Below are 12,167 nucleotides of genomic sequence, written 5' to 3'. Positions count from 1 at the left end.
TACTCAAGTGATGAAAACTCCAGGCAAATCAGTAACCTACTAAATAATTGTAATTTTTCATGGAGCAAGTAGAATTAAATAATTTTCTAAGACTGAAGAATACAATTGTATTATTATTATTGTTGTTGTTTATAATGATAATTCGTAAAAAACACTATAAGACAAGACTGAAACTAAAAACCTTTGTCACATACAGAGCTGAAAGAATGATTGTTTCTGCTCAACTTACTTGAGTTTGTCCAGATGTTTGAGCTTTTTGAGCAGCTCCACTCCTGATTCTCCTGGGTGATTGTAGCTCAGGTCCAGCTCTCTCAGGTGTGATGGGTTTAAACTCAGAGCTGATGCCAGAGCAGCACAACCTTCTTCTGTCACCAAACACTGAGATAATCTACAACAGAATGTGTTCATGTTAGTGTGCTTCATTTTTAGAAACGTAATGTATGACTATAGCTGTGGTTTATTGTGACATGATTGTGAATATGATTACAACAGTACATTTTCCCCCCTTTGCATCAAAGGTTACAACTTACAATGTGCTTTGAAGCAATGAGCATTTTAGCCAATCACAGACATGGCTAATAAATGCAACGGCCAATCAGAGGCTTTTAAACTGATCACAGTGTCAAAGGTGTGCTTAGTGTGATAAGCCCTTGTAATATTTCATTAAAATATTAATTCCTTTGCTGCAGAGCAGGGGCACACTTAACATTTAAGCAAGGTAAGCAGCCACTTAGGCCCCCATCTAGAAACATATTTGCAGCATTGAGAAATGTAGCAGACATATCTGTTGATTCTAGATTGCAATAAGCAGAAGTGTTTAAGTTAGAATCCAAAATGCTGAGTTTTTCTCAAGTGCTGAGGTCCGCAAGCTCAGGAATCCTCTCATTATAAAGTGTAGATATGATGCAATTTAGAGATCCATTGTGCAGTGTAGAGAGCTTATTAACGGAACATAGTGAGATCGCAATGAACTGAAGTTAGTGATAGCTCTTAGTGATTATATGAGAGAGTGCTCTTTATGCACATTCTAGGCTGTATAATACAGTACTTCAAATTACTCAGAACAGAGATATTCAACTCAGTAAAGAAAGTATTGTGTTTCAAGTCAATCTTTTGTTCATTTTCTGGCTCGACTTGGTGTTCATATTCAGTTCTCTCTTCACAGCAGTTCAGTCAGTGTACTGTTTGAGTACATTAATTACTCTGGGATATTGGTTTGTTTTAACTTAGAGGGAGTGTCAGTCACATTAAAAAAGTTAACAGCTTTAGTCATTTGTGGATTAATGCTTATTGGAGACGAGAACAGTTTCAAACAATTCAGTTGGATTTCAGTTTGGTGAACTGGTTCAAAAGGATCCGGTTACATCGAGTGATTCGTTCGCGAACCAGGTATCATTGAACTGTTGTGTTTTGAACTCGCTCACAACAGACACGGAAGAGAAGACAATGCTGAATAAAGTCGTATTTTTTGCTATTTTTGTACCAAAATGTATTATCGATGCTTCAAAAAATTCTAACTGACCCTCTGATGTCACATGGACTACTCTGAAGATGTTTTTCTTACCTTTTTGGACATGGACAGTATACCGTACACACAGTTTCAATGGAGGGACTGAGAGCTCTCGGACTAAATCTAAAACATCTTAAACTGTGTTCCGAAGATGAACGGAGGTCTTACAGGTTTGGAACGACATGAGGGTGAGTTATTAATGACTCAATTTTTATTTTTCGGTGAACTAAGCCTTTAAGTAGCAATATTTTTACTTAAGTACAGTCTGCAAACTGAACTTTCACTTTAATTAAATAATTTTCCCCCACTTTTTGTTGTATCATTAGTCCTTCATCATTAGCCTCTTATAGCAGGCAGTAATTTGCACTCCTCTTGGTAGCTCTGGTCATTATGGAAATGATGTGGGTGCATCTGTATTCTTAAATGTGCACATTGCCAGTAAATCACACACAGAATTTTTCCCTCCCATCTGTGCTTTTATGGAATTGCGCTCTAATGCTAATTGGACCTGTTAAGTAAATCTGACCCTAATTAAATAAACATGAAGTGACTGGACATTATAATAAAAATAATAATAATTCATTACATTTATATATCGCTTTTCTAGGCACTCAAAGCACTTACATAGACGGGGTATCTCCTCATCCACCACCAGTGTGCAGCCATAGTGCGACGGCAGCCATAGTGCGCCAGAACGCCCACCACACACCAGCTTATTGGTGGAGAGGAGACAGAGTGATGAAGCCAATCAGCAGATATGGGGATTGTTAGGAGGCCATGATGGTCAGAGCCCAATGGGCGAATTTGCCGGCAGCCATATCACCGGCATATCTTGCCTGCAGCCATATCACCCTGGAGCCCAAGACCGGTTTCCCACTGAAGCTAAGCAGGGCTGAGCCTGGTCAGTACCTGGATGGGAGACCTCCTGAGAAAACTAGGTTGCTGCTGGAAGAGGTGCTTGTGACGCCAGCAGGGGGTGCTCACCCTGTGGTCTGTGTGGGTCCTAGCGCCCCAGTGTAGTGATGGGGACACTATACTGTCAACAAGCACCGTCCTTCAGATGAGACGTTAAACCGAGGTCCTGACTCTCTGTGCTCATTAAAAATCCCAGGAAGTCTTTCGAAAAGAGTAGAGGTGTGACCTCGGCATCCTGGCTAAATTCGCCCATTGGCCTCTGACCATCATGGCCTCCTAACAATCCCCATATCTGCTGATTGGCTTCATCACTCTGTCTCCTCTCTACCAGTAAGCTGGTGTGTGGTGGGCGTTCTGGCGCACTATGGCTGCCGTCGCATCATCCAGGTGGATGCTGCACAGTGGTGGTGGATGAGGAGATACCCCCTGACAATGTAAGCGCTTTGAGTGCCTAGAAAAGCGCTATATAAATGTAATGAATTATTATTATTTAGCCAGGATTTTTAATGACCACAGAGAGTCAGGACCTCGGTTTAACATCTCATCTGAAGGACGGTGCTTGTTGACAGTATAGTGTCCCCATCACTACACTGGGGCGCTAGGACCCACACAGACCAGAGGGTGAGCACCTCCTGCTGGCCTTACTAGCACCTCTTCCAGCAGCAACCTAGTTTTCCCAGGAGGTCTCCCCTCCAGGTACTCACCAGGCTCAGCCCTGCTTAGCTTCAGTGGGCAACCGGTCTTGGGCTCCAGGGTGATTTGGCTGCCAGCGATAAATTATTTTAATTACATTACTGGAGTATCAAACTGCAGAGCTGTTGAAAACATGCACATAGCTGTAAATGAGGGTGTATTCAAGGGCGGACTGGTCATGTGGATGTTTTGGAGATGTCCAGAATGGCAGTCCATCCAACGGCTGTTGGCCTGCTAATTTATCATAAAAGAAAAAAAGTGTTTGATAAAGTGATTTTGACAGCCGACAAAAGGGGACACTAAAGAAATCTATTATTGCTTATTAAAAAAACGAAACTGATGTATACGGCCCACATTAAACTGAAAGGAATCTTTACGTGACTTACATTTCAAATACTTGATGATCCGAGTCTAAAATGATCCAGCTGGCCGTACTTTTTTAACTTTACTCTTATGTTGTTTTGAGAATGTTCTGTAATAAAAAAATAGGAGCTCTGTACATTTGTTTGTTGCAAATTGACTGACAATGCAATTGAGATGTTTATTTGTTGGAGTGATATTACTGTCAACGGACAACAAAGTTAGAGATAGTTTTAATAAAAACCCAGTCCAGAACATTCAAAATCTCAGACTGGGCAGACGGTTTACCTTCCAACATGACAATGATCCTAAACACACAGCAAGAGTAGCTTATAGACAACTCTGTGAATCTCATTGAGTGGCCCAGGCACAGCCTGAGCTTGAACCCAATGAAATATTTCTTCAGAAACCTGAAAATGTGCATCTGCCCCCATCCAACCTGACAGAGCTTGAGAGATGAAGAGATGAGGAGGAGCATGGCAGATAATAAAAGCTGATGAGCAAAGCTTGTTGCATCAAACAAAAAAGACTTAAGACTGTAAAGTTGCTCAGGCTAAATATTATGCTAAAAGTTGTAATTACTTATACAAATGTACTTATTGAAATGTTCTTATTTTATTAACAAAGTTGTGACAATTCTGTTTTTGCATTGTCAGTATGGTGTATGGAGTGTAGATTGATGTGGAAAAAAAAAGTGTTTTAAAGTCAAATTATTTATTAATGCAATACTTACTCTGAAGGTTTCCTCCGTTTTTGGAACTGAAAGCTTAGTTTATCCTCTTATTTACCTTATACATTCCTGGGCATGTCACATAACCCGATTTCCGGAATACCCCCGAGATGTGCTTTCACATCACTGTCAATTTTTGTTGTTTTTATTATGTTAACAATTGTAATATCGTAATTTAAAAAAGGCAATTAATTATTTTATTACAAAATTAAATGTATAATCTCTCTCTCTCACACACACTATTATTAAAATATAAATCAATTTGAATCACGAACCTCAGTATGTTTAGTTGATTTGGACTGTTCAGTCCAGCAGCAAGCAGCTTCACTCCTGAATCCTGAAGATGATTGTTACTCAGGTCCAGCTCTCTCAGGTGTGAAAGGTTTAAACTCAGAGCTGATGTCAGAGCAGCACAACCTTCCTCTTTCACCAAACAGCCAGATAATCTACAACAACAGTAATAATGTTAGTGTGCTTAATTTTAGAGATGCTTTAGATCTTATTTCTGGGATTTGGGAACAGCAGTAGGAATCTGGTGTGTGTGTGTGTCAGTTTGTGTGCATAGGAGTGGAATGGAACACAAACCTCAGTATGTTGAGTTGACAGTTCGGACTCTTCAGTCCAGCAGCAAGCAGCTTCACTCCTGAATCCTGCAGATGATTGTTACTCAGGTCCAGCTCTCTCAGGTGTGAAAGGTTTAAACTCAGAGCTGATGTCAGAGCAGCACAACCTTCCTCTTTCACCAAACAGCCAGATAATCTACAACAACAGTAATAATGTTAGTGTGCTTAATTTTAGAGATGCTTTAGATCTTATTTCTGGGATTTGGGAACAGCAGTAGGAATCTGGTGTGTGTGTGTGTCAGTTTGTGTGCATAGGAGTGGAATGGAACACAAACCTCAGTATGTTGAGTTGACAGTTCGGACTCTTCAGTCCAGCAGCAAGCAGCTTCACTCCTGAATCCTGCAGATGATTGTTACTCAGGTCCAGCTCTCTCAGGTGTGAAAGGTTTGAACTCAAAGCTGACGTCAGAGCAGCACAACCTTCCTCTTTTACCAAACAGCCAGATAATCTACAACAACAATAATGTAAATGTGTTTAATTAGTTTTATTTTTATTGATTGACAGCATATTATATATATATATATATATATATATATATATATATATATATATATATATATATATTGCTGAATGCTGATGTGTATGTTATGATATGAAGGAATTAACTCTGCTCTGAACAATTCACTGAAAGAAGTTTACTTTGATAATACATGAACTGGCTTGAGATTTCTGTTAACTGTGTGGTTTTCTGAAGATTCTGGTGATATCAAATGTGGCTAGCATTATTTAATATGTTGATAGCATGCTCCTAGAATGATATAGCCTTTTGCTATGTTTTAATGTCTTTCTAGCATAACACATCGCTAGCGTGTTGTTGCATGATTTAACATACAGTAGGTTGACGACCAAAATGGGTATTACCGCCGCGTGTGCCGCCATTAATTGCAAGTCAGACGTGTGTTAAAATCATTTGCGAAACTACCGCCAGGTGGCGCAAAGGGACGGATTGCTAAATAAATATAATTGTAAAATGAGATAAAAGGAGGAAGTAAAACAACAATAACATTATGATATAACATTGTAACATCGTTAAAAAACATTAAAAAAAATTACAGTGAGTTCATTTCAAGACCTTTACACAAAGGGTCATATATATATATATATTGTTGAATGCTAATGTGTATGTTATGATATGAAGGAATTAACTCTGCTCTGAACAATTCACTGAAAGTAGTTTACTTTGATAATACATGAACTGGCTTGAGATTTCTGTTAACTGTGTAGTTTTCTGAAGATTCTGGTGATATCAAATATTGCTAGCTTTATTTAAATATAATTGTAAAATGAGATAAAAGGAGGAAGTAAAACAACAATAACATTATGATATAACATTGTAACATCGTTAAAAAACATTAAAAAAAATTACAGTGAGTTCATTTCAAGACCTTTACACAAAGGATCATGTATATATTGTTGAATGCTGATGTGTATGTTATGATATGAAGGAATTAACTCTGCTCTGAACAATTTACTGAAAGAAGTTTACTTTGATAATACATGAACTGGTTTGAGATTTCTGTTAACTGTGTGGTTTTCTGAAGATTCTGGTGATATCAAATGTTGCTAGCATTATTTAATATGTTGGTAGCATGCTCCTAGAATGATATAGCCTTTTGCTATGTTTTAATGTCTTTCTAGCATAACACATCGCTAGCGTGTTGTTGCATGATTTAACATACAGTAGGTTGACGACCAAAATGGGTATTACCGCCGTGTGTGCCGCCATTAATTGCAAGTCAGACGTGTGTTAAAATCATTTGCGAAACTACTGCCAGGTGGTGCAAAGGGACGGACTGCAAAATAAATATAATTGTAAAATGAGATAAAAGGAGGAAGTAAAACAACAATAACATTATGATATAACATTGTAACATCGTTAAAAAACATTAAAAAAATTACAGTGAGTTAATTTCAAGACCTTTACACAAAGGATCATATGCATGCTATTGTTATTAAACAGTAATTAAATATAAGGCCTATATATATATATATATATATATATATATATATATATATATATATATATATATATACATACAGTACAGACCAAAAGTTTGGACACACCTTCTCATTCAAAGAGTTTTCTTTATTTTCATGACTATGAAAATTGTAGATTCACACTGAAGGCATCAAAACTATGAATTAACACATGTGGAATTATATACATAACAAAAAAGTGTGAAACAACTGAAAATATGTCATATTCTAGGTTCTTCAAAGTAGCCACCTTTTGCTTTGATTACTGCTTTGCACACTCTTGGCATTCTCTTGATGAGCTTCAAGAGGTAGTCACCTGAAATGGTCTTCCAACAGCCTTGAAGGAGTTCCCCGAGAGATGCTTAGTACTTGTTGGCCCTTTTGCCTTCTGTCTGCGGTCCAGCTCACCCCTAAACCATCTCGATTGGGTTCAGGTCCGGTGACTGTGGAGGCCAGGTCATCTGGCGCAGCACCCCATCACTCTCCTTCTTGGTCAAATAGCCCTTGATGCCTTCAGTATGACTCTTAGTATGACTCTCAGTATTTTCATAGTCATGAAAATAAAGAAAACTCTTTGAATGAGAAGGTGTGTCCAAACTTTTGGTCTGTACTGTATATATATATATACACGGATAAAAAGCCAAATGTTTTCATTTCATTTTGGTTCATTCTTCGTTAAAAAAAAATCTTCAGGTTCCATATGCAGAGCAAAATGAGAACGATCCAGCATTTAGCAATAATTATTATTAACTCTGTTATTATTCTTGATTTTTCAAACTGCTAACACTTTGCATCTTTGAATTATGCCTTATGTGTGAACAAAAATTGAGTATTTTCTGTTTCAGCTGTTTGATCGCGCTGGTGCCTTGGGCACATATTCATTGGAAACAGCAGCCTAGCCATTCGGCGCGAGCAGCGGTCCACTTTGGCAATTGCTCATTATGATTTTTTTCCGTCGATACTGAAACACGAGTGAACCACAAAGTCTACTTTACCTCATGAACAATAGTTGAAATTTCACGAATATGGAAACGTTTGGATTTCTCCCGAGTGAGAGAATGAGAGAACCCAACCCTACCAAATGTTTCGCTTTAAATTATTAATATTATTATTATTTTTGTTTATAGCTAAGCCTATATTATTATATACTGCAATTATATTTATCCATTAGAATTATATATTTTTAATCCTTGTTTTGTTCTGATAAATTTGTTAAATTTAAAAGGATTTGTTGTAAAGTGAAGGGAACTAAAAATATCCTGTTGGTACATTATAACATTATTAGGCCAGCTGTTATTATTTCTAAATGTAATAAAATGCAACTTATACATGACTATTTTTTTCCTCTCACAAACTTAATTTATTTTCTAGCGTGTTTAAAAAAAGAAAAAAAAAACATGCAGCAACCAAATATAGCCGATTAATCCGTTAAAATTTGTTACTGTGGGTTAACAGTTTAACAGTAATTCTAATTATTATATACTTAGGAACAGAGTCTGGACGTAATCTAGGCTATCCAGGGTTTTTTCACATTATTTTGCATTCTCTTTGGCACAGATCGGCCTCGACATTGCTCAGCTGTGGACAATTTAAAAAATGTTTGATATAAAAGGTTCCTGTCCATTTTATACAGGAATTGTTCATTAAAAAATAAAAATCAACTATATTGTTAGTTCTAATTATATTGTTAACACAAGTTCATTTAGGCTATTTAACATGCAAAAAATAAATAAAAGGTTTATTTCTATGAATTAGTAATATGTTATCATGTTTATGCTTGTATAAAATATGTGTTTATTCTTTAAGAAAATAAGTGAAAAAATAAGGGGCGATCCAATTATTTGTTTAGCTTCACCTATTTATGTAGGTGAATTTGACCATCATAGAATTGTGACTTTAAAGGTTAGTGATTTAGGAGATGAAAATACTGTGAAATTACAAATGGCATTGGATTTTAAAGCATAACAACTGAAGGTCTATTAAACATTAGCCAATAAAGCATTTTTTTTTAAACAATGGAACTTAAAGTTGTGAACTAAAATATTATTTCAACCATATAGCCTGTGAATAAAAAAAATGCTAACTTTTCAATGAAAGAACAGATAGAGTGTAGGTTGTTTCTGGTGTTTGGATTTGTACTTCAATATAATGAGCTCCAAGTTTAAGAATAGCCCTAGACTAGGTTTCTCTCTCTCTCTCTCTCTCTCTCTCTCTCTCTCTATTTAACAACATTAACTTACAATGAAATACGTCTTCCTTCAGGCAGACTGAATGTTTTCCTGCCTTGTTAAATGTTGGTCCCATGATCAATAAATTGTATTCACCTCAATCTGATTTTGTAAAGTCAAACCACAGACGGTGAAGCTGGGTCAGTAAGCAGAGTCCCGCGTGTTGTGAGGCGGGAGCAGCTGACGGAGGATTCCGCTTGGTCTTAAAGCCTTCCGCAAACGCTACGTTCACAAATAACAATTTCGTAAAATAATGATTAATTATCAATTGATAATTTTTTATTATTACTATTATTAATATTAATATGGGTCGCGAGAAAATAATGAATAAAAAGAGTAGGGCTCCTGAGTGCAGGCATGTTTCAGCCCAGTAACATGACAACACACCGTTCCTCAGAGCAAAATAAATAAACAGAATTCAGTTCAGCTGGAGGGGGTTGAGTTTTTTGGGGGAAGTTCTGTATAGCTTGTGAGGGTCGAGATAAAGGTGTGAATCTCTTGTTCTTTCATATAGACAGTGTCTTGTGAGGGTTTCAAACTTGCTGAGCAGGTTTAGATAGGACTGTACTGGTTATACACTCTAAAAAAATGGTCTGCCCCCACGTAAGATTTTTCTAGTTCTAGTCGTTCATTTGTCATTATTTAACTAATCAGAGGTTTATATTAAATTTAAATAATCAAGTCTTAATATCTAATTTCGATACTAATGCTCGGCTCGGAAGCGAAAAGCTGGTATACATTGCACCTGCTGTCTTCTTATATTCACGCTGTCATCAGTGGCAGCTGGATGCAATAATTGCATGCCAATGTGCATTGGCTCGTTTAGTTTACACTCGAAGTAGATTGGTCTATCGAAGTGATATCCCATTTTGCATCGGTCACCGACGTGGCGTCGACAGTGACCGACTGAAAGGGAACTATAAAAATACAAAGGAACTGCTTTAAACCTGACAGCGTAAAGACATCCGTCAGAATATACATCGATGAAAAATTAGGGAACAAACAAGATTACTACTCGAACTGTCTCTTTTCTGCATGTTCTAAGGGAATCTAATGAGCACCATAGATGAGCACCTCCTTCAGTTTTTTTTTGGAGCGCATAACGTTATATTTGATATCGCTGACACAAGCTTGTTTCAGATGATTTTTTACAGTCTACAGTTCAGATGAAGTTCTGAAGTTAACTTTACAAACTCTTTACAAACTTTCAGTTTTCTGAAGTAACATTAGTCATTCATGTGCCTCACCAGAACCCAGTGTAATGCTGCGTGGATATCTGTTGTTATACAGTCTATGGTGAATATATGGTCATAAGTTAATTGCGAACGTTCAAAACTATATATTTAAGAATAATAGTAATAATAGCATAGCTATATCTTGTATAAATAGTCATACAATAACGTTTGACACAAATGTGTTAAATTTCCTTTTATTTTGTTATAAATCTGTGTTGTGTCATTTAAAAGCATCGCCTGGATGGTAAAGTTTATCTTTGGTATTTAAAACAAACTTGACATTCATGTGCCTCACCAGAACCCAGTGTAATGCTGCGTGGATATCTGTTGTTATACAGTCTATGGTGAATATATGGTCATAAGTAAATTGCGAACGTTCAAAACTATATATTTAAGAAAAATAGTAATAATAGCATAGCTATATCTTGTATAAATAGTCATACAATAACGTTTGACACAAATGTGTTAAATTTCCTTTTATTTTGTTATAATTCTGTGTTGTGTCATTTAAAAGCATCGTCTGGATGGTAAAGTTTGTCTTTGGTATTTAAAACAAACTTGTCAATACATTTGACTTTCTCTGTAAAAATTTATGTATATATTTATGTCAATTATGTCAAACAGGGCTGTAACATAACCAATTAAAAAACGCACGCCAGGTCTTCAACGGACACGAGTGGAACGATCCAACAAAATAACCCAGTGATGCTGTCTACACTGGACACGATCCCCATCAGTGAACAGATCCCTTGTTCTATTTATGAAGAAAAACTGACACTACGTTCAGATGATTTGACACTGTAGTGTGTTGTCATCAAGTTTAGACAGACTTAAGCACAGTGGGGCACGCAGACAGAGACTGCTCTATTTACAAATTAGTTATATAAGAAAAAAAAAAAAAACTAAACCAGCAGCATAACGAGATGGAAATACGGACGAGAAAATATATTTACACTTGCTCTGTACTATGTCCATGACACTGACTCACTGCGGAGCTGACAGTTTTAATCTGAACAGCTCTTTAACGCTGAGTGGATGGTTAGATGCATGATGGGCTAGTATTAACAAAAAAAATTATAATAAAATAAAACAAAAGGTCTTTCCAGCATTAAGGTAATAACATTATTGTTTTTTTAATCGTCTTGTCTCAGTTATAAATTTGACTGGTAAATGAATGATAAAGAAATATATTAAAACTTGCTTTTAAAAATTTCTTTGTCATTTGAATATTGATTTTAAACTCGATATAAATCATAAATTGGATTTTGTCAAAGAATCTGGGATTTTTTTTTAGGCCATATGCTAACGCCCAGCCCTATAAGCAAGTAAAGAAGGCTCCCTTTAAACTCACTTAAGTTATCAATTAATTAAGCTCTTTTTTCCCATTGTGTGTATTTTGTTGATTATAATGAGAGAACTTGAGTTAATTAAATTTTTTCGTTTCTAGTTTTAGGCTAATTAGGTATAAATAATGGGAACAAAATTATACAATGCTTCACATTTTACTAAACATGAAATAATTTCTTAATCAGTGTACAGACAAATGTCTTTTTCCCAAGAAGTTATCTGTCAAAATAAAGGACAGGTAACGAATAACAAAAATGCATGTTGTTTTATTAAAGGAATTTTAAAATATAAGTTAAAATATAGGCATAATATATGAAAAAATGGACATTTTGCATATTAATCCATGTAGCCTACCCCCCCTAAAATAGGCTACCACTTTTAATGCTCCGATGCAAAGTAAACCACCATTTCTTTTGAATAATATAACACATAATTCATGTAATATAAATAATACTGCACACCTTTTAAATGTGTAAAATCTAGAGATCACTAGATATTTTCTTAGAGAAAATATAAGCACAGGCTCAGGCACAGGCTTGACATTTATC

At 36.1% G+C, this 12,167-nt stretch overlaps 2 protein-coding genes across 5 annotated transcripts in view; both read right to left on the bottom strand.

Annotated features, from left to right (window-relative positions):
- The window catches only part of LOC132141049 (NACHT, LRR and PYD domains-containing protein 12-like), a 59,704-nt gene that overhangs the window by 20,620 nt on the left and 26,917 nt on the right, over positions 1 to 12,167 (bottom strand). Inside the window, exons 7-10 of one of the 3 annotated variants that reach the window (XM_059550209.1) lie at positions 5,107 to 5,280; positions 4,794 to 4,967; positions 4,484 to 4,654; positions 230 to 388 (exon numbers count right to left, since the gene is read on the bottom strand). In XM_059550209.1, coding sequence (XP_059406192.1) covers positions 230 to 388; positions 4,484 to 4,654; positions 4,794 to 4,967; positions 5,107 to 5,280 — 678 coding nt within the window. The remainder of the gene's footprint in view (positions 1 to 229; positions 389 to 4,483; positions 4,655 to 4,793; positions 4,968 to 5,106; positions 5,281 to 12,167) is intronic. The other 2 variants (XM_059550218.1, XM_059550227.1) reach the window with 2 other exon arrangements.
- LOC132141086 (NACHT, LRR and PYD domains-containing protein 3-like) overlaps positions 1 to 12,167 on the bottom strand; it is a 174,726-nt gene that overhangs the window by 135,706 nt on the left and 26,853 nt on the right. The window lies entirely within an intron of this gene.

The sequence above is a fragment of the Carassius carassius genome, chromosome 1, assembly GCF_963082965.1.
Source record: "Carassius carassius chromosome 1, fCarCar2.1, whole genome shotgun sequence".
Taxonomy (NCBI): domain Eukaryota; kingdom Metazoa; phylum Chordata; class Actinopteri; order Cypriniformes; family Cyprinidae; genus Carassius; species Carassius carassius.
This window is presented reverse-complemented; position numbering and strand designations above follow the sequence as displayed.